Source organism: Lutra lutra, chromosome 5 (genome assembly GCF_902655055.1).
Source record: "Lutra lutra chromosome 5, mLutLut1.2, whole genome shotgun sequence".
Lineage (NCBI taxonomy): Eukaryota > Metazoa > Chordata > Mammalia > Carnivora > Mustelidae > Lutra > Lutra lutra.
Window position 1 is genome coordinate 59,257,279 of NC_062282.1, and position 13,866 is coordinate 59,271,144.

Sequence of the window (13,866 nt, forward strand, 5' to 3'; positions counted from 1 at the left end):
ACATCATCTCATTTAATCCTTGTAAAACTGTATGGGGTAATTACCACCTGTATTTTATGGAAGACACATGGCTAGGGAGGGGCAGAGCCACGCTTGGAAAGAGGTAGATTCTGTGGCCGTCTTGTCTTTGCTAGGAGCTCACCCGCCTCAGTCAGCTGCCCTCTACCCTGGGTAGGACGGGTGAGGCAGGTGTCATAATGGTGATGGGTGGGGGCGGGTGTGGAGGCTGCAGACTCTGGAGCCCCATCTAAAGGGGCAGGGCTGCTTGGCCTCATAGGAAGGTAGATGGGAAGCCCTGCAATGGCCACGCCTCTCCATTTTCTAAGAGAGATTAGAAATGAGGGTTTGTACGAGAAGCCCTCTGATGTTTAATTCTTAGCAAATTACTAAAACTTTGTTCTTTTGAAAGGATGCTCTGTGAGTCCACTAACTCTACAATAGCTAACTCATGGCTGTCTGTGAGCTGAACCAGGTCTCTGGGCTTCTAGTTGTGAGCCCTGACACTCCTCGCAGAGGTTCACAGGGCTTACGCTGGCCCTCGGAAGCCAGTGGGGCCAGCAGCGGAGTGCTCATCAGCACAGTGGCCACAAGCCACATGCTGGGCTCTACTGGGGTGCAGAATACACCTGCATGTGCTAATCCTCCCTAGAGAGGTGCTGCTGATCTCACTGGGCACAAAAAGCAGTAGAAACTCTGGGTGTTTGTGATTTGCTCCTGGTCCATGGGTGGTAGTGGGCTGCCCCCCTGCACTCCCCACCCCATTGAGCCCACAGGAGTGCTGGGTTGGGGACATGTTGGCGGGGGGATAGGAGCACTCAGTACTGCCCACTGTGACTTGGTGAAGCCCAGCAGGGGTTGGGTTCCGGGGTACTCACAGCACCCGGAGAGACCGCAGCCCGTCGAAGGCGTGGATGGGGAGGCACCGCAGCCGGTTGTAGCTCAGGATCCTGTGGAAGGAGACACGGGGTGCTCTTGGCCACTGCTATTCTCAGCTGCTTATGAGTGTACCGTCCACGCTGTGAACCAGTCAAGGCAAATGCTTTCTTTCTCTACTTCAGTTTTAAGATACTGACAACATCCCAACAGCAAAAGGAAGAGAAATGCTCTCCAGTGCTCCAGAAAGTTCACTGGCTTTGTTTCCCCGACTTCCTCTCGAGTTCCACGGCAGGCTGGCCTCCTAACCAGCTTTGCCATTGCCTCCCTCTACAGTCAAATGGTCAGTGCTCACCTTGTGCCGAGATAATAGGAAATAAATGGATCTGAGCAAAATAAAATTGTGACGGGAAACCTTCCACTGGGAAGGAAAATTCACAAACCCCAGAAGGTATTCCAAAGAGGGCATTCTGCAGAAATAATCAGGTCTTAGTTCCTCTCTTACCGCCCAGACAGTAGGGTTCTGACCTACTTTGTTTTCCTTCTGATGATTAAGGTTTGCACTATGTGAAGGCCGCCATGGCCCTGAGGACCACCAGAGTAGAGAACACTGGCCCGAGGGGGCAGGGAGAGAGGATGGCCACACGCCACTTACTGCCAGGCCCACGTTAGACACAGCACCCCCTGTACTCACAGCGTGGAGAGGTGAGACAGGTTACTGAACGTGTAGTTCGTCAGCACGCCAATGCTGTTGTTGCTCAGGTCACTAGGAAGAGGAAAACAGAAGGGCCACACTTGACTGTTAGTTGCATCTGCAGAGGTTCATTCCCAACTTTTGCACATCCGTGTGTGCCTGCTGTCCATCCATCCATCCATCCACCCATCGATCATTCTGTTCCTCCATCCATCCACTCACCCGTCTACTCACCTATCCACCCATTCGTCCAGTTTTTTCCTTCATTTATTCAATCACTCATTCAAGCATTTGTTGTCCATTCATCCATCCATCCATTTACCTTGTCAACCAATTCCAAGTCTATCCTTCCATTTCATCCTCCCACACCTCTGCCAAGTACAATCTCCAGCTTCTCGGCAGGGATAACTATCCCAAGCGGTGGTTTTCACAAGCAGCTGTGCATTAGAGTCCCCTGGAGAGTGCTTACACCCTCCGAGGCCTGGGTGCCATGTCCAGACACTCTGGTTTATAAGTCAGATCTTCTGAATTAATTGCTTGAGGGTGGTTTGGAGCATCAGTACTGAACAAACAAATTAATCAGCTGGGTTCTCGACTCAGGGTACGTTTGCTTCCCCAGGGACATGTGGCAATGTCTGGAGACATTTTTGGTTGTCACTTGGGGAGGGACACTACTGGCATCTCATGGGTAGAGGCCCCGAGATGCTGCTCAATGTCCCACAGTGTCCACAGCCCCACAAGCAAGAATGACCTGGCCCCAAATGCCCACAGGACTGAGGGGTAGAAATCTCATCTAGAGGCTCATCTAGGGGATTTATAGGAAGCCAGGCTGAAGGAGGTGACAGGTGGCTTTGTTCCACCTTTCTTCAGTAGCCACACTTTTCCAAGGTAACAGTGATTCATTCTGAAAGAACGTTCCTTTTCCCCCGGTGGACTGGCTCCCTGAACCCTGAGCAGCCAGGGTGACCTTCCACTGGCCCCAAAGAATTATTTTGTGCCCTTATGGATCCCCTCCTGGCAAGGCAATGAGGCTGTCAAGGGACAAAGCTCATGGACCCCGAAGCTTCCTGGGCCCCACCCATGTCCTGCAGCCCCGTTCCTTATTTGGGAATTTTTCCTGGACCTTGGCAGACTTGGAGCCAGTAGGAGCTGCCTCCTGAAGGAACGTCAGTTTGAACCATCTACTTGGAACATTTTCTAGGCAACTAGAGGAGGAAGAAGAAATGCTCATTTAAGCTCTTGGCAAAACCTCAGTGCAGCCACAGCTTGCGAGAACCTGGAGACTGAGGAGTCTCCTGATTCAACTGGGGCCCCAGAAAGTCAGAGGCTCCCCCACCTGTCCCTAAGCCCAGGGGGAAGGTGATGTGGATGGTCAGTGATGCCAGGCTCTGGTATTTCTGTGTGTAGTTCTCCATGGTAATGCCTGGCACGTCAGACTGGCTCACGCCTGCCAGCTGCCTCTCTCTGCTCACCCCGGGAGTAAGTGCAGGAATGCCGCGAGGCCCGCAGACCATCCTCCTTTACCCTCCACAAGAGTTTCCTGAGCCTCCTCAGGAGAGAACAGTCCATGTTCCCCCCGCCCCCCATGCCAGGCTCCTTACATAAGTGTCAGGTGTCGGAGGGCAGACAGCTCCCTGGGCACAGCTGTTAAGTGGTTTCCTTCCAGGTACCTGCAAGAGAGGCACATAGTGACACCTGGTCCAGATGTGGTCTGGACACATGGTCATTTCACCAACATTCCTCCTCTGACTTTCTGGGCGAGGTCGGGCCTATGTTTTACTCTATCATAGCTCCTTTTCTCCCCCGCCCCCCATCTCAAAGCACATACTACATTTGTCACTTAATATTGATTTGTGTGATTATTCAACAAATGACACTCTTTCCCACTGGTCCACTATCCTCCGTGATGGTAGGGCTGTTGCCTAAAACTGTCCAGTGGTGGACCTCCCCCCACTCCCTGAGTGTGTACAGAATTAGCATACAGTAGGTGTCCAATAAACATTTCCTGAATACATAAAGCACTCACTCTGTACCCAAACCTCACAATACTCTCACATGGCAATGTTTCATAGTTGAGGAAACAATTTCAGGGATGTTAAAACACTTGCCCAAGTTCACACGGCGAATGAGTGGATGAGCCAGGATTTGAACCCAGGTCTCTGACTGTCGTCTCACCACAGTTCCCTGTGGCCTTTACTTAGCTACTGGAGGGCACGGGAGGGCTGAGCCACAATTCCTGCTGAGAACCCTAATTCAGGGTTGCACTGGGAAGCTGAGGAGAAAGAGTGCGTTCCTGGAGCACTATGCTGTGGTTCCCAGCAGGATGACCGCCTGCAGGCGGGGACCATGGTTCAGACCTGAGACGGACCAACAGACAGAGACTCCTCCTGGACAGGCAAAGGCTGTGCCTAGACCTGTCTGGACTTCAGGGTCCTGCACTGACCTGCTCACCTAGGATGAGGTCACCTCCTCGGACACTCAAGTGTGCCTGAGGACAAGAGAAGGAAGTCTTGTTTTGATCATGTATTACAAAAGTCATGACTACCCTCAAGAGGGGACATGGGCCAATTCATTCAATCCCATCCTTGCTGTAAACTCCTTCTCCCTGGGCTTCCTGTTGCTCTTGGGAGAAAATGACAAAATCTTTAAGATGAGTTACGATGGCTGCCTTGAGCTCCAAGGAGGCAGATCCTCTGTCTTTCTCTCCAGCCCAGTGCTTCTCAGACTTTAACATGGGTACCCATCACCTGGGATCTTGCTAAAAGGTAGATTCTAACCTAGCAGTCTGCGCCAGGTTGGAGAGTCTGCATTTCCAACAGCCTCCCGGGTGAGGGTGGGAACTGCTAGTCTGCAAGCTGCCTATTGAGTCACAAGGTGCTGGCACACCGCCTGACACCCAGTGGACCCACCGCCAAATGGCTGAATGGGATGACATGGGTTGAAACAGGATGGGAGTCAGCTTGTCAATGGCCAAACCAGGCTTAGCTTTAAGGACAAGTTGGAATGGGTGTTTCCTTAAATTAGGGCCAAGTGACTTTACTTCCAGGGCTGGCCCCTGGGAATCCTCATGGGCCAGAGCACTGGCAGGACCCCATAAGGTCTGAGGTGGCCATGGCATGCTGGATTATTGTCCCTTTGGTCCTTAATCCTTTGGGGTGTATCTATTATGTGCCGAGAGCAATGCCAGATGAGGGAGGTAGATACAAAGATGAACCAGAGTCCATTTCTGCCTTCAGGGAGCTTGATCATCTGGCCTAAAATTCAGCCACATACACTTAGATCATGCCCACAGGCAGAGGAGTTAAGAGACATGTATTCGCAGATGCATTCATGTATTCAGGCAGATATATTTCTTGGGCAACTGCAGTGTGCTGGGCAGTGTACATACTGGTGGAGAAGACAGGCGTGATGCCTGATTTCCTGGCATTTGAAAATCGAATGTGGAAAGGGAGGGGGAGGGGCTGGGAGGGAGCAGGGAGGAGAAAAAGACTGGGGGAGATAGAGGGAGAGAGAGAGAGAGATTAAGGACATGCACAGAACGCGACAGAAATTACAAACTGATGCATGCTTTGAAGGAAAGAAGCAAAGTTCTGGAATGGAGATGCTGCTGAGGTGGGGGTGCTTTGGATGGCCAGGGAGGAGGGACAGTTGGGCAAGAGTGAGGCCTGTGGAAGGCCCTGGGCTTGGGTGCTGTTGAGGCAAAGAAAGAAGCCTGGGAGGCCGGGCTGGCAGGCTAAGGGGGATGGGCTGATCACACACTGCAGCCTGGGAGGGGTGTCTGTTCCCGGGGCAGGGCGTGGCCGCAGACAGGTGCAGGGGGCTGGCGGAGCACAGGGCTTGCCCTGCATTCACCCTTCTGCTCTGCACTGAGGGACAGGTGGCGGGGCATTCACATCCTGTGCGGACATGGGCCCTGTGGCTCAACCGTGGTGGCAAGGAGCAGACATGTGAAGAGCTCCCAGCCTTCTCCGCTGTGTGTGTGTGTGGGGGGATTCTGGGGTCATGCGGGGCCGTCTGTCTTCAGGGAGTGTTTTGTGGACAGTGTGGCACAAGGGAGGGAGAAGAGGAGGGAGGAGCTGGGTGAATGAGCAGGGCTGCTGCCGAGGCACTGGTCCAGGGAGCATCTCTGCTGGAGGCAGGCTAATTAATCACGAGGGAGCCACTTGAAGGGGTCTAGCCTCGGGCTGGTAGTGACGGCTCACCCTCTCCCATGCTGCTCATTCTCTCATTCTTGTTTGTTTGCTACAGCTACTTAGCAAACTCGAGGCATCTAAGAGGAAACCCAGAATAAGACACCACAACCCCAAATCTCCCTGCTCGATGTTTACAGAAGGCCCCATGACAAGCACATTGGAAGCAAGTTACTTAACCTCACAGACAAGGAAACATAGTGACAAGGAAAATAACAACACAGAAAAACAGGTGCACAGCCTAGTGCTGTGGGATCCAGAGACTCTGGTCTGTTATTTAATCCTCTAGATATTTTGCTGGGTGTTTTGTCCATTTTGTTGACGAGGACACGGAGGCTCTGAGAAGGGAGGAGTGAGCCCAGGAGCCAGGATGGAAACTCAGGGCCACAGGGCTGTGCCGTCCAAGAGGCCAAACCCACGCTATTTCAACTCTCCCCCTGAAGCTTCTTATTGTCACCTTTGGCCATCTCTGTCCTGAGAGGAATCACTCTACCACAAAACTTACTCTCTCACTTCTGCTAGAACAGAAGATGCACGCAGCAGGGATCTGGGCCGTTTCTCTTTCCTGCTGCAACCCCAGAGCACAGTCTAGGGCTTATCACACAGTAGGACCTCAAGTATTTGCTGAATGAATGACTGAATGAATGAAGAGAAGGGCTGCCTACAGTGGCGTCAAAGATGCCCTGTGGCTGACCCATGTCCATCTGTAAGGCAGGCCACGCTCTGTGGATGCGGGCGTTTGCTGAAAGTTGAATGAACACATGAAACCACCACTGGAAATCAGGGAGGCTGACAGCATGCTCATCAGAGGTAGGGAGGCTCGGGGGTCCCTGAAGGGTAGGCAACATGACACAGAAGCTTCTGGAACCTCTGGGCAGCCATGCCAGTCCCCTGGGTTCCAACCTGGCTTTGATCAGTGCTCTGCCGATGCCGACTGGATTGGTCTTGCTCCCTGCTAAATACCCTTCCCTGGCTTCCACTGCTTGCTAGAGAAGGACTACCCGAATCCTGCCCAAATCCTTCCAAGCTATCTGTGGCCTGTCTTAGGTCAGTCAGGGTTCTCTAGAGAAATGGACCAATAGGAGAGATACACAGACATGATACACACATATGAATATATATACAGAAGGAGAGAGAATTTGTTTTTTAAAATTTTAAAAAAATATTTGAGAGGGAGAGCGCGCACACACTCACGCATGCAGAGAGGGGCAGAGGGAGAGAATTCTCATGCAGACTCCCTGCTGAGTGTGGAAACCAACATGGGGCTCAGTCCCAGGACCCTGAGATCATGACCTGAGCCGAAAGCAAGAGTTGGCCACCCAACCGACACAGCCACCTGGGCACCACAAGACAGAATTTACTCTAAGGCAGAAGGGACAGCAAGTCGGAAACTCAAGTAGGACCTCTGTGTTACGATCTTCAGGCAGAATTCCCCCTTCTACAGAAAACTCCAATTTTTCGTTTTTAAGGCCTTCTATGGATTATATGAATCCTACATCCACGTTACTCTGGGTAAGCTCCTTTACTTAACTGCACCTACAAAATACCTTCTGGGCAACATGTGGGCACCGCAGCCCAGTCAAGCTGACCCATGAGATTCACTGTCCCAGGCCCTGCCTCCCTCTGCTGTTCACCCCACAGCAAACTCTCCCTTGGCCTCAGCCCTGCCCCCCGAATGTTCCATGCTTCTTTTGGAGGGCAAGTCTGGTCACACATGCGTCCCCCCAACCCCCCACTAGTTCACTCCAACGGCTGCTCAGAGCTCAGTTCCAGCACTGCCTCCCGGACATCATCCCCATACCCACTGCGGACATGACAGGCTACTCAGTCCAAGCTCTCAGTGCATTTTCTTCACAGCATCGCCCCCCCCCTTGCTGTGACCTCCACATGTGAGTCTGTGATTAGTGGGGCGTGACCATGTCTGTTTGCTCCCTGTGGCACCCCAGGACACTGGCTGGCAGCAGTCGAGGCGCAGGAAACACTGTGTGATGCAAAGCCCCGAAGTCCGCAGGGAGAGCTGTGTGCGGTCCTGCAGGGCTGAGGGGGGCCCGTGTGGGACCTGCTCTAAGGGCACCAGGTCCCTGGCACCCTGGTGTGGCGGTGCAGAAGACATGAAATCAAAAGGCTTCACTTCACAAACACAGAGGTGGCTGTGCGGGAAAGCTCTCTTTGTGCAAAGCCCTTCGCGAAGACTCTGAACTCCAAAGTTGCCTGCAGCCTGCAGCCCAGGCCCGGAGGGACGCTTTCAGAAGATGCCACGCTTGCCCTGCCGGCCTCGGAATGATCAGAGCCTCTCTAGCGGGTCAACCTTTGTGTTGCTCTGCATTTAAACACTCTGTTTTAGTCTCGGCACCAGCCCACGAGGATGTGCCTGCCTCACATGAAAATCCACACAGAGCTCTGTCGAATGGATGCTCCCCTTTTCTGTTCGGAACTTGGAGGCGCTGACAGGCGTCACATAAGAACTCTCAGACCTGCTGAATCATGAAGGAGAAGGGCGGCTGCCTTCCAGGAGCCCCCACTCATGGCCAGGGATTCCACCAGGAGTCTGGGATGATGTTCATGGCTTTAGCTCAGGAGTCAGGCAGCCCAGGCTCACATCCTGGCTCCACAAGCTAATAGCTATGTGACCCTGGACAACTTACTTAATCTCTCTGAGCTTACGTTTCATCTGTAAAAGGGGGGGCTTATCATGATCACCACCTTGAAGTGATTATGAGGAGTCTCTGTAGAAAGCTCTTGGAGCAATGCTCAGCACATTGGTTTTCAGTGTTTTGAACACACACACACACTCTCTCTCTCTCTCCATCCAGTAATACATATGAATATTGGAAAACAGATAATGATCCCCATGCTGTCTATTCTCTATTCTTGTTCCAGAGTAGTATTTCTAAAATGAGAACCACATCGTGTCACTTTCCTGCTTAAAATTCTTCCTTGGCTCCCTCATCTCTCCTGGGATAAGGAGTCAGCCCTCACTGTAGATCCTTCTCAAGTTTTCAGGACACACCAGTCTCCTTTCCATTCTATTTGCTCCATCACTGGTCTTCTTCGTCTCTTGACTTTCAGATCTTTCCACATTTGGGTTTTCTCAAAACAGTTTCTTTCTTTCTACTGCTTCCCACGTCCCACCGCCACCACCTTTTCCTGGGAAACACTATTCTCCGTCCTATCTGAAATGCCTAATTTCCTGATTAGCCTTCTTACTTTCTCCCCCATTCTAAGTTTCTGACATCAGGGGTCTCATCTGTCACCTTAGCTGCTGTGCTCCCAGCTCCTGAGACATTATCTGGCACAATAAATTCAGTGAACACGTGACTGCGTGAAGAGGGCTTCTCTGAGCCTGTGGCCTGTGCTCCCCCTTCCCTCAGGCCCTCCCACAGATGGCCATGACTGCCCGCTAGCGTAGAAGTATCCTCTCCTGAAGCCATCTGCTGAGGGCTTCTCTGCGCCAAGGCTTGTGCCTGGACTCCTAAGCGCTGCTCGGCCTGGAGCCAGCTGCCCTCCAGCTGGCTGCAGGCAATCTCTGTCCCTCTCCTTGGGCCAGATAAAGGCAAGGATATAGTCAGAGCTGGGCTGTTGCTCTCTAAAGTGCTCCAGGGAACCTGCCCAGCGCGGGTGGGTGGGGGGAGGTGGCAAGTATGTGAAGAAAGCAGCAGCTGGCATTATTAGACAAGGCACAGCTGTCAGGATGGCCCCAGTTGGAACCAGACAGGCACCTCTAGTGTCATGGCAGGGGTGCCGGGTTTGCCTTCTCCCTGCTGAAATGCAGGTGGCAGGTTCCAAGGAGACACATGATTGCCTCCTGCAAATCGCCAATGAGCCAGGCCACGGGACAGAGCACATGGGGACCCAGGCCTCTGCTCATGGGAGTCGCTGAGTGGCTAAAGGATGGGCCTTGGGGTCGGACTGCCCTGGGCTCATGTCGATGCTCTGCTGCTTCCTGGGAGTGTGATCTCAAGAAATTCTTCGAACTTCCTGGGCCTCAGTGACCTCCTCTGCAAAATGAGAGTAACAATACCTGCCTTGTATGATTCCTGGGAGGATTAAATGAGATCACATAAGGAAACAATCGACCACCGCAGCGCCTGGCACACAGTCCACGCTCGGATTGCTGGCAGTGGCCAATCACAGCTGGACAGACACATCTTCCCTTGCTTTCCTAAAGGCTGGCGTGGGCAGAACGGCCTGTGCTCCTCCCTATCCCTGAGCACATACGTCCCTGCCATGCCTCCATGCTTGTCACTTCCTACACTGCTCTGCCCCTTCTCTAGCACGTACCTCCACTGCCCTAGATTTGAGCTGCTGGATGTGCCCCACACCCCCATCTTCTGACCCTCTGGAGCTAACCAGTGCCAGGCCAGGTTGTCCCCCCTCCTTTAAGGAGCACATTCTCCTCATCTCCCCTGCAATACACAGTCTCACAGAGTTGTGTCTCAGCTGGTACCCTGATAGTTAAGCCCCAAACCCTTTCAAGCCTCCTATCAATGCTGTGGATGTGGGGCTACTGTGAGCCTGCTTCCCCCATGTCCTCAGCCTCCACACCCCAGCAGAAATCCCCTCTTCCCACAATGGTGCCTGGGGGAGATATGTCATCCTTACCTTCTCCTCTCCTTGGGATGTCAGGTGGTGGGACAACAAATCCATGCTCACAGTCCTCACATGAAATCAGTTTCAAAATTTCCTGGATTTTAAGCAGGAGAGGATGGCAGGGGACGGGGGATGGAGGGGGCATGGTTTGCTGACACTAGGTTCTCATTCTCCTCTTTAGCCCTCAGGAAGATGTGGACTTGCAGGTTTGTTTCCAGAATCAGGAAGGTCTGATGTTAATAAACATTCTCTTAAATGCAAGCAAAGAGGTTTTTTAGGTTTCAGTTCTTCTGGAATGGCAAGCCTGAATCCATGAGGCTCATGGCCCAGCAAGAACAGAACTCTTCTGAAGTTGACGGCAGCCTACCTTTGCAGACTGAATTTGTGTCACCTCCCTTGGGGGGCAGGGGCTGACATGTCTGCTTCTGCCCTGCTGTCAGTAAGCTTTTGCAGGCTTGCTTCTGAATCAGGACCTTAGTGTTGACCTCTAGCGGGGGTCTGGATTGCTTGCGGGGTCGTGTGTAATTACTTGGGTGGTTCTTAAAAGGTGTGGTCTACGGGCCACTGGGGCTCCTCTAGACTTTTTCAGGGCTCTGGGAGACTAGAACTACTTTTTTGATAACAATTAAAGCATTGTTTTCCATTTGCATGGGTCAGCGAAGTCGCCTGCACCTCAGTATGAGTCGCAGCCATGGCACCATGTGGTAACAGGGGGCACTATTCTTCCCCTTTAAGTACATGCAGGTGAAAAAAAAAAAAAAAGCCAGTTTCACTTAAGCATGTCCTCTGTGAAGCCGTGAAAAATTATTAATTGCACTGAATATCAACCCTTGAACACACATCTTTTTACTGTTCTGTGTGGCATAATGGGAAACATGCATAAAGCATTTTGGCTTTGGTTTTCTGGAGAAAAAGCTGTGGTGTCATGGAGTTACCAGCTCAACTAGCCATTTTTAAAGTTTTCTTCCATAAAACATTTCTGCTTTGAAGAATGGCCAGCAAACAGGTCACTCCGGGATGGGTATTTTGTTGGCAATGTGTCAAAAGTAAATACTGGAAGCCTGTCACTTCCAGGAAAACCACTAATAGTACTTACTGGCAGTGATAAAATTCAAGCTTGCTTCCAAGTGAAAATTCAAAGTTTAGAAAACTTGTAACTGCCACACTGAGCAGATTCCCTTTCCTGGGAGGCTTTTCTGAGGGGGTCTGTGGTGATGTTACTGGCTATGACATTCTTGATATTGTGTGATGCAATGTGCCAACCTCGGAAATTTCTGTATAACTCAGTGAACCAGTATCTTCCAAATGACCAGTGCACACTGTTACACGATCATTCATGGGGGAAAGCCCCATTCAAGTAACATAGGACAGAAAGTCCACTGACGCGGCTTTGGGTTTCACACAACAACTAGCCTTTACGAAACTACCCCATGTGATATCAAAGAATGTTCACAATTATTTGGAAAGGCTATGAAAATCCTCCTCCATTTTCCAACTACATGACTACATGAAGCCAGATTTGCTGCTTGCACTTGACCCAAACCTCATGTTACGACACAGGGAATGCCGAAGTGGTTATAAAAATCCAGTTGCCCGAGGACATGAACAGACATTTCTGCAAAGAAGATATCCAGATGGCCAACAGACACATGAAAAAGTGCTCCACATCACTCGGCATCAGGGAAATACAAATCAAAACCACAATGAGATACCACCTCACACCAGTCAAAATGGCTAAAATTAACAAGTCAGGAAATGACAGATGTTGGCGAGGATGAGGAGAAAGGGGAACCCTCCTACACTGTTGGTGGGAATGCAAGCTGGTGCAACCACTCTGGAAAATAGCATGGAGGTTCCTCAAAAAGTCGAAAATAGAGCTACCCCATGACCTAGCAATTGCGCTACTGGGTATTTACCCTAAAGATACAAATGTAGTGATCTGAAGGGGCACGTGCACCCGAATGTTTATAGCAGCAATGTCCACAATAGCCAAACTATGGAAAGAACCTAGATGTCCATCAACAGATGAATGGATAAAGAAGTGGTATATATGTACAATGGAATACTATGCAGCCATCAAAAGAAATGAAATCTTGCCATTTGCTATGATGTGGATGGAACCAGAGGGTATTATCCTGAGCAAAATAAATTAATCAGAGAAAGACAATTATCATATGATCTCTCTGATATGAGGAAGTGGAGATGCAACGTGGGGGTTTGGGGGGTAGGAAAAGAATAAGTGAAACAAGATGGGATCGGGCGGGAGACAAACCATAAGAGACTCTTACTGTCACAAAACAAACTGAGGGTTGCCAGGGGGAGGGGGCTAGGGAGAGGGTGGTGGGGTTATGGATGTTGGGGAAGGTATGTGCTATGGTGAGTGCTGTGAACTGTGTAAACCTGGTGATTCAAAGACCTGTACTCCTGAGGCTAATAATATGTTATATGTTAATAAAAAATTAAAAAATTTTAAAAATTAAAAAAAAATCCAGTTGCCTTCTACCACATTTGTAAAAATGTCCATCTTCTCAATTAAGTTTCTTTTGGTTTGTTTTCCACAGAACTTTGCTGTTTATATAAACGTGCAATGAGAAACTGTTATTTTTAAATGGATTAGTAAGTATATTAAAAAAAAAAATCCTCGGGGCGCCAGGGTGGCTCAGTGGGTTAAGCCTCTGCCTTCGGCTCGGGTCATGATCTCAGAGTCCTGGGATCAAGCCCTAAGTCGTGAGCCTCTGCTCAGCAGGGAGCCTGCTTCCCTCTCTCTCTCTGCCTGCCTCTCTGCCTGCTTGTGATCTGTCTGTCAAATAAATAAATTAAAAAAATCTTAAAAAAAAATCCTCAGTAGTTGTTTCCAATATGGTAAGTGTCATAGCTATAACCACATAAACGGAAGTAAGAGTCCTCATGCTTTTGAAAAATACCTAAAGGGGTCCTGAGACCCCCAAATTTAAGAACTTCTGGGGTAGGGGACAAGAGCATGGCATGTAGGATCAGACCAAGCTGCCTTCTGATCCTGACTCGCCGCTTACTGGGGATGAGGCTTAGGGAGTGGCTCTTAGTTCTCAGCACTGAGAGAGAGCTGGGGGATGGCATGCCGACCTCAGGGACTGCTTGAACCTGCCAGGGTGAGAGCCGCAGGTCTCAGGTGGCCCCTCATCCAAGAAGAGAGCAGGCCTGACAGGGGAAAACTCAATTCCCGCCTGTGTGGTACCACCTCGCTGGTGCCTATGGTAGGAAGCACTCCTCCTCCCTTTGGAGAAATGCTGTGGAACTTTTTTTCTCTGCTTCTCAATGAATTAAACATAATATTATTTTATACATTGGCAGCTCTGCCTGAGACCACTAATGATGCCTAAGGGAGCTAGAAACCAGCACTGGATCCAAACACTGAATCTGGTCCTTGAACCAAAGGCTCCAAGCCACTGCTTTCTGGGCCTGTTGACTTGCACTTTTTCCAGCATCAGTTTCCCTGCACCCCTTCCTCAGACCCCTCCCCAGATCCTCCTTACTTCCTTT

At 50.7% G+C, this 13,866-nt stretch overlaps 1 protein-coding gene across 1 annotated transcript in view; it reads right to left on the bottom strand.

Moving 5' to 3' along the window:
- The window catches only part of SLIT3 (slit guidance ligand 3), a 595,819-nt gene that overhangs the window by 50,495 nt on the left and 531,458 nt on the right, over positions 1-13,866 (bottom strand). Inside the window, exons 21-23 of the mRNA XM_047731238.1 lie at positions 3,169-3,237; positions 1,568-1,639; positions 876-947 (exon numbers count right to left, since the gene is read on the bottom strand). Of these exons, the coding sequence (XP_047587194.1) occupies positions 876-947; positions 1,568-1,639; positions 3,169-3,237 (213 nt within the window). The remainder of the gene's footprint in view (positions 1-875; positions 948-1,567; positions 1,640-3,168; positions 3,238-13,866) is intronic.